Raw genomic sequence first — 16,160 nt, 5'->3', positions numbered from 1 at the left:
CTGTAGTGATGATGGTTGCACAACATTGTGAGTGCACTAAATACCAGTGAACTGTACACTTTAAAATGTTAAAATGCTAAGTTTGATGTATGTTTTACCACAATTTTAAAAAGTACCATAAGACCACTGGAAAACATTTTAGGACAATTGAGAAATGTTTAGCATCCATTTTCTGTGACCGCATCATTCGTTAGCAGTTGTGAGTACACTGTTATTATCATATCGTTTTAGTAGATTTCCCTGCCTCTTGACTCTTTTCCCAGCCATGCTGTAAATGTGACCTAAATTGTATATTTTCATGGTAATTGTATGTTATTTCTGTTAATTTCATGGAAATAACATCATTTAGAAGCATTTGGTTTTCTTGAGACAATATATGAAGTATTGGCCACAGAATATTATGTGGTGATATTTTCTTTTGTCTTCAGAAAGTTTTATGTAATGGTAACATGTATAATGTAATTACTCTTTTTTTCTTCCAAACCTGCAAAAATGTGCACTATTAAATACTAGTGTTTAAAAATGCCTAGTTGAAATCTTTGGCAGAATTTCCAATATTTTCAACCCTTAAAAATTCAGTACTTTATATAAAATAAAATCAAATATAAATATATACAGTTTATATAAAATAAAATAAAATCCATTTTTTGTTGAAGAATTTTGATTGAAAATATTTAATAGCCATGTATTCATAGAATCATCTGAATATATTTCTATATCCTAGGTGATATATCATTATAAGTGAAAAAGCAGTTGACAAATTCATGTGTATATTATCTATATTATGATTACAACTATTTAAAATACATGGCATAGTAAACAGACTAGAAATAAAACAAAATAGTAACTATGGTTTTATAAGTATAGTAGGATAACTTTTTTTCTGTTTTCCAATTTTATAAGTACATTCTATAAATGATTTTAAAATGTTGTTTAAAATGTATCTTCATAGATTAAACCAAAATATAATAATATAAGTTGAATTTTTTTTTTAAATTAACTTCATGGAAATTCCTTCTGTCCCCCTCTCCCTAGTACTGTTTTCTTACCTGGTAGCACATTATAGCTTGATTCTACTCCAAGAAACTTTAAAAAGGATTCAAACTTCTCCATGCCATAATCCAGGTCAACCATGGGAAGTGTCACTGTTGGTGTCACCGTCGTTGTTTGCTGAATCCCAAGCTGTCTACTGGGTCTGTGGTTAGAAAAAAAACTTTTCCTCAGTTTTCTGTAATGCATCTTCCTTTTTTGCTTCCTTGGAGTTCCTTCATTTTGTCCAAAGTCAGTTTGAAAAATGATAAGCAGAAAAAAACAAAACAAACCTGCAAACTTCATGCTTGCTTTTTCACTATCCAATTCCTAGAATGAGAATGAAACAGAATTTCAGAGTTAGTTGTAACTAAATTTTTACCTCTGAAAACTGGCTTACAATTGCCTGTATTCCTCAGCTGCGAGTCTTTGGGAAATAACACGCTATATGGGCTCTACGCTATAGTAATACTGCAAAATCAGCATGTAGAAATTTTCTGTCAAAATCAGAGAATATTTAATATCATTATCTCCACACCAGGCATGAGCAGACTTTTTCTGTAAAGGAACAGATAGAAGTATTTTACGCTTAACAGGCCGTATGTTTCCTGTCATAACTAGCCCACTCAGCCCTTGTAGCACGAAAGCAGACAATATGGACAGAGATAGGTGGAGCTGTCCACCAGTAAAACTATTTACAAAAACAGGCAGTGGGCCGTGTTGGCGCCTGGGCCAGCGTTTGCCGACCCTTCTCTGGCGCCCTGTGTGGTAGGCTTTCAGAGGTCACTCGGGATTCTCTCCACCTGTCTGCCAAGTCATCTTGTGACTGACATCATCCATAACCCAACTTCCTAGCTCTTCTGTTTTGTTCTTTTATTCTCCAGCTTTAGAATTTTCTTTTTTGAGGGAGAGGACCTGATTGCACCATATAAAAATAACAGTAAACGAGCATCTGTTATAAAGAGGTAAGAAGAGACAGTAACTCTTAGCTGCTCTCGAGAGCAGCACAGGGCTCTCGGTGTGGTGAACTGAGACATGTATTTGAGCCGTGACTACTTAAGTACTCTTGCTGAGGAAGACTAAGTGTGGTAGTGGCATTGTGGTCTGATGGGATGGGCCAGGCCCTTTAGTCAGGTAGCAAGGACAGGTAGAGAGAAGCCCTCCACCGTGTGTTCGCGGGGGCTGGTGAAGGATCAGCAGGCATACGCTCCGGCGTCACTTAGTTCCACAGGGAAGGTTTGCACATTGTCATTGTCCCTCTGAGCATAGGGCCAGTGTCCCTACCCTTGCTCTTCCCTGGCAGCTCTTCCCACAGGTTCCCTCCCTGTCAGTACTCGCTGAGTTGGAGTACCCTCTCTACACAGCCAGGGAGTGTGGAGGAGAACCTGAAAACCCAGGGACCCTAAGGACCCAGCATCACCAGTTAAGTGCAGCTTTGCTCACAGGCCTGCCTTGATCACCTCTGTCAACGAGAACAAAACTCCTACTTCAGAAAACACCACTCTGGCTGGCAATGGGCAGGAGTGGTAAAGGTTCAAGGTGATGTTACATACAGAGATGAAAACTCCAACTGCAAAGGAGGGACTTGGAAGGCTCAATGGGCCAACAGTGGCCTCAGGCTGTCAACCAGCAGTTTTGTGGGGACCTTAGAAAATAGCCCAGAGACCCACTAAGCATGTGATTCAGCCTTTCTGTATGAAATAAAGTGATCCGTTGACATTCAGCTACTACTGTCTTACAGGTCTATTTCAAAACCTGTGGGTAAGCTGTGGGCATCTCAAGGGCATCTGAGTAGAGGCTGTGTCCTGGGAGTACAGCAGGCCTCCACGCCTCAGTGCCTGCCACCCAGATGTGTAGGAGATGGGGGAGCATTTTCAGGTGCCGCCAATATCGTGATCTCTCAATAGGAACCTACCTTGACTACCAAACATCGGGTTGCCACCCTGGTTCCTTTGCCTAGGTACAAATGTCACTCGCTGACCTATTTTGACATTCTACCATAAGGTACATCACCTGCAGGCCAAGAATACGAGCACTTGTTTGTGGGAGGCTTGCATCCCTGCCTTGCCAACATTCTTGCGGATGGACAGCTAATAACACAGTGACTCCAGGAAGTAGTGACTCCTGAAGAAGTGCAAGTTAGTTTATGGTCACTTCCTAGAGAACCCATCAGCCATTACACCAATGTTGTGACAGGACTTATCAAATCTGACTTCTGCTTCCAGCCAAGATGGAATTAATAGACCAGATAAAACTTCCCTTCTAAAACAACTTAAAATTCAGACAAAATACATGAAACAACATTTTCAAACATTAGACATGGAATAGCACAGACAGAGCTCTCTGAGAGGTGAAGCCCTGCTTACTGCCTGGAGGGAACTCCTTCCCCGACAGCAGCCCAGAGAGGGCGCCCAAGCGGAGCCCCAGTCTCCCTCAGCTGAAAAGACAGACCTGGGGGTCTGGGGATGCCAGAGAGGCAAGAGCTTACAGGGCAGGGTACAGAGAGGTGAGAGCTACCAAGAAAACACCTTCCAGAGACCTCAAACCTTCACCTGAGTACTGACTAAAGTACTCAACACTGGAGAAACAACTCCTGTAAAAAAAAAAAAAAAATCCCTGAGGCTCAAAAAAGGCTGGGGAGAGTTTGTGTGCACACCAGTCAGAGTGGAAAACCTGTACTTCACAGGGCATCAGGATACTGGCACAGCAGGAGAAATAGTTAACCCTAGACTAACAGCTGCCCTGATCCCATTTAACAACTGAACAACAAGCCTTCCTGAAAGGAAGAAATGAGGTACAATAACTTAACCATGTCCCAGAGCACCTAACAGTGCCTGAGACTCCAGCAAAAATTTTCCAAGCACACAAAGAAGGAAGAGTTGACCCACAATGATGAGAAAAATCAATCTATTGAAACCAACTCCAAAATGGTAAGCTGACATAATTATTAAGTAGGCCATTAAAAGTTATTATAACTATATTCCAGATACTCAAGAAGGTAGAGGAAAGATATTTAAAGAGATCCAAATCAAATATCTAAAGATGAAAACTACAACGTGAGAGATGAAAACTAGACTACAAGGGATGAATAGCACATTAGACATTACAGAAGAAATTAGTGAACTTGAAAACATAGTCATAGATATTATCCAAAATTAAATACACATATATTATACACAAAAGACTAATGAAAAACAAGAACAGAGCATCATTGAGCTGTGGGATAACTACAGGCAGATCAATTTATGTCCAATTCCAGTCCCCAAAGGACTAGGGAGGCACAAAAATATTAAGAAATAAAGACCGATCATTTTCCAAGTTTGATGAAAATGATAAACCCACATATCCAAGCCTGTTGAACCCCAAACATAAGAAATATAAAGAAAATTGTACCAAATATTTACCATATTCAAATTGTCTTAAAAGAGAAAATGTTAAAAGCAACCAGAAAAAAAAAGACACAAAGTTATAAATAAAGGCAGACTTCTCTTCAGAAATAGTACAAGCCAGAAGACAGGAGAGCAACATCTTTAAGGTACTCAAAGAAAAGATAATTGACTAATACACTCAACTGTTTAACAATTACATTAATACAATAATACTGTGTTTGGGTGTTTATCACATAAGTAGAAGTAAAATGTATGGGAACAGAAGCAAAGTGAAAGAAATAGGAAATGTCAATGTACTGTTGTAAGTTTCTTATACTATAAGCAAAGTGGAATAATATCACTTGAAAGTAAACTGTAGTAAGTTAAAGGTGCATATTATGAGCCTGAAGGTAACCAGGAAACAAAAAGAGTTACAGCTAATAAGCCAATAAAGGAGATAAAGTGGAATGATAAAAATAATCCAAATCATATATGTAAATTATATTAAATGTAAATTGATTAAATGCCACAATTGAAAGACAGAGACTGTCAGATTGAATTTAAAAAAACAGGACCCAACTAGATGCTGCCTACAAGAAACTCATGCTAAATATAGATACAAATGGGTTAAAATTAAAAGGTTAGAAAATATATACTATGGTAACACTAATCAAAAGAAAAATTGAATTCTGGGATGTAACATACAGCATAGGGAATATAGTCAGGTAGGTACCAGACTTACTGGGGTGATCACTTTGTAAGTTATATAAATGTCTAATCACTATGTTATACACTGGAAACTAATACAATATTGTATGTCAACTGAAAAATAAAGTGGAATGGGTATTATAATATTAGATGAAGTAGATAAGATGAAGAAGAATATTATCAAGCATAAAAAGAGCCATTGCATAATGATAAAGGGATTTTTTTTTGTCGTGAAGATGTAACAATCCTAAACCTTATATACAGAGCAATACAGCTTTGAAATGCATTAAGAAAAAAACCGATAGAACTGCAAGAAGAAATAGACAAATCCATAGTTATCATCCAGAATTTCTATTTTCCTGTCTCAAATATTGATTTTAAAATAGTAGATTGCAAGTTAAAACAAGATAGCACTATACAACTATTAGAATAGCCAAAATCAAAAACGCTGACCACACCAAATGCTGGCAATGATGTGAAGCCACGGGAACTCTCATTCGTTGCTGGTGCCAGCGCAAGATGGTACAGCCACTTTGGAAGACAGTTGGGCAGTTTTTTAGAAAACTAAATATATTCTTAATATATGACCCAGCAATCATGCTCCTTGATATTTACTCAAATGGGTTGAAAACTTATATCCACACAAAAACCTACACGTGGATGTTTACATCAGCTTTATTCACAATTGCCAAAACTTGGAAGGAACTGAGATGTCTTTCAGTAGGTGAGTAGATAAACTGAAGTCCATCCAGACAATGGAATATTATTCAGTGCTAAAATGAAATGAGCTGGCAATCCATGCAAAGACATGGAAGAACATTAAATGCATACTGCTAAGTGAAAGAAGCCAATCTGAAATGCTAATGCTGTATGATTGTAACTATACGGCATTGTGGAAAAGGCAGTAAAAAAATCAGTGGTTGCCAGGAGTTGGTTTCATGGGGGAGGGATGAATAGATGGAGCACAGAAGATTTTTAGGGCAGTGAAAATATTCCATGATACTGTCATGGTGTATACATGTCATTATACATTTATCCAAACCTATACAGTGTACAACACCAAATGTGAATTGTAAATTATGGACTTGGTCATAATGATGTCTCAGTGTCAGTTCATTGATTTTAACTTACTGTAAACCTAAATCTGATAATTGTCATATATAAAAAACATGTTGGTAAACCTCATCCTTAATTGTTCAATACAATGTTTTCCCCTTAAGATCAGGAACAATGAAAGGGGGTCTGGTCTCACCACTTCTAGTCAACATTTTACTGAATGTTATAGCCAATATAGTAAGGTAAGACCAAGAAGTAAAATGCATCCAAATTGGAAAGAAAGAAGTAAAACTGGCTTTATTCACAAATGTCATGATCATCTATGTAGGAAATCCTACAAAAAAGTTTCACAAGTAATAAGAGCTTAGTGAAGTTTCAGGATTCAAGATCAAGATCAGGGATACAAAAATCAAGATTATTTCTATATACTAATGACAATCAGGAAATGAAGTTAAAAATGAAACTGTTTATAATAACATAAAAATGTGATATCCTAAAGGATAGTTCTGACAAAAGATGTGCAAGATTACTGCTCTGGAAACTAAAGAATTGCTGAAATAAATGAACGAAGACCTATATAAATGGAGATATATAATGTATATATGAATCAGACCACTTAGTTTTAAATTCTCAATTCTCCCTTAAATTAATCTATAAATTTGTCACAAATCCAATCAAAATTCCAGCAGACTTTTTAAAAAAATTGACATGGTGGTTCTAAAACTTAAATGGAAATGCAAAGAGCCTAGAACAGCCAAAACAACTTTGTAAAAAAAAGAACAAATTTGGAGGGCTAACACTACCTGATTTCAATACGTATTAAAAGCTAGAGAAATAAAGATGGTGTGATATTGGTGTTAAGATAGACAAGTAAATCAACAGAATAGAGAGTACAGAAATAGACTAAACATACACAGTCAATTGCGTTTTGATAGAGGTACCAAAACAGTTTTAATGGAGGAAGGGTTATCTTTTCAACACAGGGTACTAGAATAATTGTATAGTCACATACGAAACAAAAATACAGTATAAAAAATTGTCGTAGATAATGTAAGAGGAAAAATTATTTGTAGAGGTAAACAAAGGAAAAACTTTTGGGGACCTTGGGTTTAGCAAAGATTTCTTAAATACAGCAATGAAAGCATGAAATATTTTAAAAAATAAATTGAACTTCATCAAAATAGAAATCTTTTTCTCTTCAAAAGACACTGTTAAGAACATGAAAAGTCATGCCACATAATAGGAAAATTATTTGCAAGATGTACAACAAAGGACTTGTATCAACAATAAAGATGTCTTAACTCAATTATTAAAAAAAGAAAAACCACCCAATTTTTTAAAAATTGCACTTTATTTTATTGCGCCCAACAGATGTTGGGTTGTTTGCAAATTGAAGGCAAGACCCTCTACCAGTTAAAAGATTACAACTTGCTTTATTGCAGTGATCTGGAACCAAACCCGCAATATCTTCCAGGGACTGAAGACCTTTGAAGCTCCTGCAAGAGCTTTCCCTTGTACCATCTGGTACGGCTGGAAACTGCTCCTTTTACAAAGGTTCCTTGACAAATCCTACAGAGGGTTTTGTTTTCACCTTGGCATTTGTATCAAAATGGTCATGACCATTCAGAATGGTCACTTACTGTGGAGAACAATACATATGTTCTAGTAGCGTCCAATTTTGGGTGCTGAGAACTTTGTAAAACCACCCAATTTTTAAAACAGCCCAAAACTTTGAACACACTTCACCAAAGATGATCACAAATGGCAAATAAGCCCATGACAGGGTACTCAAAATCATGAGTCATTACGGAAATAGAAATTGAAACCTCAATAAGACACTGCTACACACCTATTGGAATGGCTAAAATTAAAAAGGCAGACCATAGCAAGTGTTTGGCAAGGATATGGAGTAACTAAAGTTCTCACACAATGCCCTTGGTGATGTAAAACAGCATAGACATTTTTGGAAAACAGTTTGGCAGTTACTTCAAAAGTTAAACATGCACCTGCTACTTACCCAGCCATTCCACTCCTAGACATTTACCCAACAGAAAGAAAGCATATGTCCTCACGAAGACTCTTTTATAAATGTTCATAAAAGCTTTCTTCATACCAGACAAAAAGCACAAGCCATTCAAATGTCCATCAACATGTTAGTAGGTAAACAATCTATAATCTGTATGGATATGCAGTGGAAGACTACTTAGCAGTAACAGCAGGTGAATCTAGAAATGTTGAATAAAAGAAGTGTCACCCAAAAGGATACATACTGATTCCATTTATATAAAACTGTAGGAAATACAACCTTTGCTACAAGGAAAGCACCTCAGTGGTTGCTTAGCAACTTCTGAGGGACGGGGACTTGGCAGCCTGGTAGGTGGAGGAGGTCACCAAGGTTATGAGTGAACTTTGGAGGTGCTGGGTGTATTCCCTGGATTGTGGCCACAGTTTTACAGGTACACTTTAGATATATGCACTTTCATTTATAATAATTTTTAATTTATAATTTACAGGTACACTATAAATATATGCACTATAATTATCTCTACCACTATATTTGAATCAGGCTACCACTTTGATGTTCAGAGTAAGAGAGCAACTGCAGAATCAAACATGGAAATCATGTGATAAGTCAAATCCATACTCCCTGTTGGTCCGAGGCACTTAGCAATGTTGTGTGACCTCAGACCTCTCCTCGGGTGGAGCTGAAGTGAGGGTCTTGAGGACCAGGCTGCGAGGTTGAGAGTAACTTAGACCAGGTGTCAGGAAATGAAGCGCTCAAGGCCAAATTGGGCTTGCTGAGTTCCTTTGTACAGCCTATAGGCTAAACATAATTTTTATATTTTCATGGTTTTAAAATTTAAAAGAATAATATGACAGATTAAACTATAAGAAATTAACATTTCAATATCCATATATAAGGTTTTATTGGCACAGCCACCCTCATTTATTTATATATTGCTTATGGCTACTTTTTGCACAGCAATGGCAGAGTTGAATAGTTAAGACAGACTAACAATGTAGTCTGCAAAATCCAAACTAGCTTGCAGCAAGTTTGCCAGCCCACAGTTTATAGTAGTGGTTCTGGACAGGGAAGGATTTTGCCCCAGGGGACACTGGGCAACCTCTGGATACATTTTCAGTAGTCACAAGCGAGAGGGGCACTTTGGCTGTCAGTGTGTAGAGGCCAGGGATGCTGCTAACTGTCTTGCAGTGCCCAGGACGGTCTACCACAGCACGGAGTCAGCCAGCCCAGAATGTCAGTAGTGCCCGGATGCAGAAACCCTGGTTTAGAGAAATAGTTACTGAAGGTTTTTAATCAGGACAGTCCCTTGTTGCTTATAGGCAGAACCTAATGAGTTGTAACTAAATGGGGTTAGTTATAAATGAATTATTTCCATATGGTAACCCAAGCTATCCTACTAATTCCAAGGCATTCTTTTCTTTTGATCTGTTTCCAAGTCTCATACATAAGCTCATGTCGTCAGAATTGCATATTCTTCAATTTATGATCCTCCTTTCAGTTTGTATTTCTGTTGTGCTCAGGTGATGCTGTTGTTTCCTAACAATCTATATCATTTATAATGGTGCTTCACTGTGTAGAGCTCAGATTTGGAATGAGTCTTTGAAGTCATGTACTTTTCTAGTAGTGGGGAATTCTTTATCTTCCATGTTCAGACAACTCTGTCCAAAAGGTCTTTCTTAGGTTGAGCTATAATTGGTTGTCCACATGATAGCCCATAAGAGATTTAAAGATAAAAGCCATGTTCACACAGTTTCTCTCTCCTAAGGTCGTCTTATTTTTTTTTTCTTTTAGTGATACGTGTTGTTGTTTTTTAAGGAGGGCACAGCTCACACGCCTCATGTGGGGATCGTACTGGCAATTTTGGTGTTATTAGCACCACGCTCTAATCAATGGTCGTCATCATTTTTTTCTCTAATCCTTTTTAGGATGTGTTTAAAATTATACAAATAGTGTATTAAAAAAACAACTCGAAATGATACATATGTGTATAAGGCATAAAGGATTAGTTACCTTAACCATAATTCATAGTTTAGTACAAAATAGGCACACTTTTTCATCAAGGTCAAGAGAGTCAGTATTTTTAGCTTTGTGAGCCAACAGTCTCTGTCAAAACTACTCAATTGCTGTTATTGTAGCCCCAAAGTAACCACAGAAGATAAGTAAATGGATGGGCGTGGCTGTGTTCTGATGCACTTGGGCTATAGTTTCCCAACCCCTATTTTAGTGTATCTTTCCTAACCCCTTCTAAACACATATGCACATACACATTTAAACACAAATGGAATGGTTAGGTATATGTTATGCTGCAATTTATTTTATTTTTACTCAGTAATAAATTGTGTACATACGAGGTCTGACAATTAAGTTTGCGAACTTGTTGCAACGATGTTACTAACCTTTTTTGATTATCAGAGGGATTATTCATTGTGAATTTGTACCAACTGGACAGTTAACCAAGTTTACTATCTGGAAGTGCTGAAAAGGCTGCATGAAAAAGTTAGATGACCTGAACCTTTTGCCAATAATTCATGGCTCTTGCATCTTGACAATGTACCAACTCACATGGCACTGTCTATGAGGGAGTTTTTAGCCAGTAAACAAATAACTGTATTGGAACACCCTCCCTACTCACTTGATCTGGCCCCCAATGACTTCTTTCTTTACCTGAAGGTAAAGGAAATATTGAAAGGAAGATATTTTGATGACATTCAGGACATCAAGGGTAATACGACAACAGCTCTGATGGCCATTCCAGAAAAAGAGTTCCAAAATTGCTTTGAAGGATAGACTAGACACTGGCATCGGTGCACAGCTTCCCAAGGGGAGTATTTCGAAGGTGATTGTAGTGATATTCAGTGATGAGGTATGTAGCATTTTTTTCTAGGATGAGTTCACGAACTTAATTGTCAGACCTCGTATATGTCAATGTATGTAAATCCATCAGGTTTGTACACTATTTTCATTCCACAAGTTATTGAACAAACAATTTGATGGTGGGCATTTAATTTTTACCAGTTTTTTGTTATTTTAAACATTTGTCCATATATCTTCTGGAAGTATTTTTGTGTTTTAGGTTTAATTTACAAATAATGTAATAATAGAGTCTTCATTGTTTTTGAACTATATTATCCCTTAGGTTTATTTTTGGATGTAGTTTAATACTTATAAGTCACTTTGATCATATTTACTAACATATTTTGAAGCTATGTTATAGGTAGATACAAATTTAGAATTGTTATATGTTTCTGGGGTTATTATTGTTAAGTACTTTCTGTATCTCTAGTAGTGCTTTTTGTCGTAAGATCTACTTTGTCTAATAATGTTGTTGTGTTCTTTTGGTTAATGTCTGCTTAATATATTTTTTGCATCATTTTATTTTTAGCTTTAACTGCCCCCAGTTGAGGTTTAGTTTACCTAAACATTTATCCTTTTTGTTTCTCGTTATTCCTTCTTGCATCTCCAATCTTCTATTGGTATTATTTTATTTCTGTAATTCCTTCAGTGCTAGAATACTGATGACCAATTCTCTTTTTATTTGAAAAAGCTTATCTTTTTTGTTTATTCTGAAAGGAGGATGTATTCTCTAGATATGGGATTCTAGGTTGACAAGTGTTTTTGTTCAGCACTTTGAAGATTTCATTCCAGTGTCTTCTTGTTTCCATAGTTTCTACTATTAAGTAGTCATCTGTCAGTCTAATTATTTCTTCTTTAAAAGGTTTTTTTGTGTGTGTGTGTTTTTTCCTGCCTCTTTGTTTTAAGATGTCCTCTTTGACTTTGGTTTTCATCTGTTTTACCTTGTTGTATTTATGATTTTCTTGTTCTTATCCTGTTAGGATTCACAGTACTTCTTGAATCTAAAGCCATTAAATTTGGAAAATTCATTAAATTTGGAAACTTCTCAGCCTGTATCCCTTCAAATAATACTTTCTTGCTTTTCTCTCCTCTTTCTTTCTAGAACTACAATTACATGTATGATAGCCTTGTTATGTCTTGTTTTGTTGTTTAAATTTTTTTTTTTCAATTACAGTCAACACTCTATATTAGTTTTAGGTGTACAACATAGTGGTTAGACATTTATATAACCTACAAAGTGATTCCCCTGATAAGTCTAGTACCCCCCTGACACCATACATAATTATTACAGTATTATTGACTATATTCCCTATGCTGTACTTTACATCCCTGTGACTGTTTTGTAACTGCAAATAATCCCTTTACCTTTTTCACCCAGTCCCCCAGCCCTCCTCCCATCTGGAAACCATCAGTTTGTTCTCTGTATCTATGAGTTTGTTTCTGTTTTGTTTGCTGGTTTCTTATTGTGTATTTTATGTCTCTTTCCCTCTCTTGTATTTTTCATCCTTATGTCACTCTGTGATTCATCCTGGTTATTCTTTAATCTACCTTCCAATTGACTAACTATGTCTTCAACTGTGGTTTATCTGCTATTAAATCCACTCTTTGACTTCCTTATTTCTTTTGTGGTTTTTTTTTTTTTTTTTAACTGTTTTTAATTTTCCAGTGGGTTCTTCTTATTGTTTCTGATGCTATTGAAATTTTCAATCTATTCTTTTACTTTTTTAATATATTTATCATATTTTTTTAAAAGTCTGTGTTTGAAGACTTCATTTTCTGGACCCTCTGTATGTCTATTTGTATAGTCTGTATTTCGTTTGGTTTTTAGCCATGTTGTTCTGTTTCTTCTCATGCCTGATGGCTTTTGATTTAGTGCCAGACATTGTATATGAAAAGTTATGATAATACTTTGAAGCCTAGGATAATGTATTGTTTATCCCAAAAGGATTTACATATGCTTTGGGCATGAGGCTAAGGGTACTACCAATCATAGATTGAGTGACTTGAAGCTGAGCTTCACTATCTCCAATTAGTAATTACAACACATTGGGTCCCAAACCAAAGTTTGGTGATTTCACTGGCATGACTTTTCCCCGCCACCCCTGCTGCTTGCTTGGCCCTTTGATTTTTGTTTCTCTTTTGGCTCATGAAGCTTTTTTTTAAGCTACACTAAGCTTCTCAGCTACCTCTGCTGGATCCACAGATGCCTCCAGAAGAAAAGCTGTTCCAAACTTCTTTGGGTTTCAGTCCTACCCTATATATTGGCCCTGTAATTTTCCTTTCTTGTCTAATTATTCTCAGCAGGTTGATCGATCTGAATCGCCTAGCCTGCCATTATTAGAAGCAGAAGTTCCCTGAGATTCATTTTATTTCTTGCTGAAATACATCCTCTTTCTTCAAAAGAATGTTGTGAGTTATAAAAATTTGGAATTCTTCTATGTCAGAAAACATCATTCTGTTTAGTTGGAAATAGAATTATTTCAAAATCATCTTTTTCATAATTTATTGATATTATTCCACGAATTTCTTACATCTGATATTACTGGTGAGAAGTTTAACTTAAATCTGATTTTCATCTCTTCCTAAGAAATCTTATTTTCCCTCTTAATAGAAGGGTTTTTTTTCATATTTTCAACTCATTTTTAATATTCAGAAGTTTTACCATAATGTATACGGTTGTATGGTTGTTGTTTTTTAATTTATCCTTCTTGGCACCTTTTACTCTCATGACTTTTTTTCCCCACCCAAGCTCTCTTTTACTCGGTTATCTGCCATATTAAGGTTGTGTTTTCCTTCTTTAAATTCATTCCCATCTTCTTCCGTCTTTGAAGGACTCGTCACAGTTTCTGTCTCACCAGAAATTTCCCTTATATTTTCTAGTGCAGCTATATATTCATGTGTGTATTTGTTTGTAATATATCATGTGTTATTTCTAGGGTTCCTGGTGAGAGAAGAGGGGGTGATACTTTCTCATTTTGCTCTCCTGGATCTCAGTGGTTCTTTTTATAACTTCTTCCAGCAACATCATCCTCCTCTACTCAGGTTACCCTTGGATCATATTCTGACTTGCCACCACTTTACCTTAGCTCAACAAATTGAGCTAAGGTTATCTTTATGTCAGCTAACCTCAGCATGCTAACTTCAGTATATATGTACATTACTACAGTCATTTCAAAACCCTTGCTATAGGTCATTGAAATGAACCTATATTAGAACAACTTTTTGTAATCTTTTAGAAAAACATGCAAAATGCAAGGAAGGAGCAAACCCCTTAGCTGGTTGGCAGCTAAAAATGTAAAAGTCAATTCAGAGAGCAAGCTAATGTTGGAAAAGAAATGGCAATCGCAGCAATGCAAACCAGTACAAATAGCTGGACTGTGAAACAGGCTGGAAGTACAATTTGCTGAGTTGCAAGGAAGTGGGCTCTGGTAGAGAACGTAAATGCTGTGCTCTGCATGAACACATACAATGAATTATTCTTGCCTTGGTAGTCATATGGGTAGGCTCTCCGTCCTGTGCTGGGTAAGAGTTATGAGGAGCTGGGCCCTGGACTTGAGGGCCCTGGAGATAACTCCCGTTGGGGGGCAGGTGGGGGGGTGTCTCAGGTTTCCTGTTGTCCCTGGGCCTCCTCTGAGCACTCACTCACCAGGGTACCTGAGCTCGCCTCCCTCCCACTTTCCCCATCCTGGAAACTTGGTCCTTAGTCTTTCTCTTTTTCTTCCCTTAAATTGGCTGACTTTTACTTGCCCAGAAATCTAAATAGATATGTTCAGAAATATATTTGCAGAGTATCTTAATTTTAACAAAATCAGAATCTAAATAGTCTCACTGAAATGTTTAAATAATTTTTATGAAATGGCCTTTCAATGCCAGTTTTATAATTGATGCCCAAGCCTTTGTTTTTTTCAGTGATTTATAGAACTTCGCATTGCTTTTACTCTTTAATAAGTAATTTTGCAATTGAGTGAATATGTTTCTAGAGATAAGATTTTATGGCACTCTAATCACAGTAGCTATTATTTTGACCAAGTAAATTCTTCCTTCTGGCTCTTACTATGTTTATACCAACATTAAATAACCTCTGTAAACTTTGGTTAACTTACTGTTTTTCTTTCCATTTCAAGTTTTCATCAACTGTCTTAAGTAAGATTTTAAAATATTAAATTTAGAATTTAAACTTCTACACAAAGCTATGAGATGCCTATTGTCCCTTTTAACATCACTCAGCAGGCTTAAAACGAAAAACAGTTTTCATTAATCCTGTTCTTTTAGGACTTAAAAATAGAGAAAGAATAAAATTTTCGAACCCACTTACACTTCTATTGAGCACGTAATTATATTTAAACATATAAAAATATATATAATCCTAATTCTGTAAAGTTTGAAATATTTGGGAAGTATTCATCCTGAGAAAAACTAGTAAACAGAATAATGCACATTTTAAACTTCAAAAATCTATTAGTAAGAGCTAATTTCCTCAAGAGTTAAACATTTACAACATAACACACCCAAATATTAAAACCATTCCACATGCTGTAGTAGAAACTTAAAAGTGAAAAACTTTTTTACCTTGAAATCTAAACTAAGTAGGCTTTGCTTGGTGTCATTTAAGTCTCCAGCTGAAAACGAAACAAAAATCAGAGCTTTCTTTAAAACAAAGGACAGAAGGGAATGTTGAAAAATGTAAACTGACTTCTTAGTAAAATCTGAAATAACTGCCTCCCTTGGGGATAAATGCCTTTCAGTTTTTTGTGCAGAAAATGAGCCAAGGGAGTAACCAGGAAAAATGGTTACCAAGGGAAATATTTTTTCTAAATCACAGGAAAAGTGGAAAGCAGCAGCAGGGGGAAAACATTAGGCTGCAGGCTGAGAAGGCGGAGTTGGAAGCACAAAAATGGAGCTTGATTAAGAAATCTGGTTTTCATAGATGACTTGCATCAAAAATTCCTAACATTTATACTAGACTACATGATACCATTTGAATTTTATCAGATTATAGCGATGCAATTGTCTCCGATTTAGAGTAACTGCATTCCTGGGACTCCTTTTGTTGGGGTAATGTTAATTAATTCTCTCATCATCTGTCTGCCCACCCCAACCTCACATGCAGTATTGTGAGT

At 36.3% G+C, this 16,160-nt stretch overlaps 2 protein-coding genes across 4 annotated transcripts in view; one reads left to right on the top strand and one right to left on the bottom strand.

Annotated features, from left to right (window-relative positions):
• The window catches only part of ECM2 (extracellular matrix protein 2), a 39,743-nt gene extending 23,974 nt beyond the window's left edge, over positions 1-15,769 (bottom strand). The window contains exons 1-2 of one of the 2 annotated variants that reach the window (XM_019713823.3): positions 15,610-15,769; positions 1,050-1,359 (exon numbers count right to left, since the gene is read on the bottom strand). In XM_019713823.3, coding sequence (XP_019569382.3) covers positions 1,050-1,335 — 286 coding nt within the window. In that variant the 5' untranslated portion in view covers positions 1,336-1,359; positions 15,610-15,769. The remainder of the gene's footprint in view (positions 1-1,049; positions 1,360-15,609) is intronic. The other variant, XM_088792866.1, reaches the window with a different exon arrangement.
• CENPP (centromere protein P) overlaps positions 1-16,160 on the top strand; it is a 229,503-nt gene that overhangs the window by 170,055 nt on the left and 43,288 nt on the right. The gene's annotated exons all lie outside the window — the stretch shown is intronic.

The sequence above is a fragment of the Rhinolophus sinicus genome, chromosome 16, assembly GCF_057876585.1.
Source record: "Rhinolophus sinicus isolate RSI-liver-muscle chromosome 16, RSI-T2T, whole genome shotgun sequence".
NCBI classification, from domain to species: domain Eukaryota; kingdom Metazoa; phylum Chordata; class Mammalia; order Chiroptera; family Rhinolophidae; genus Rhinolophus; species Rhinolophus sinicus.
The sequence above is the reverse complement of the archived record's forward strand: the minus strand, read 5'-3'. Positions and strand labels throughout refer to the sequence as shown.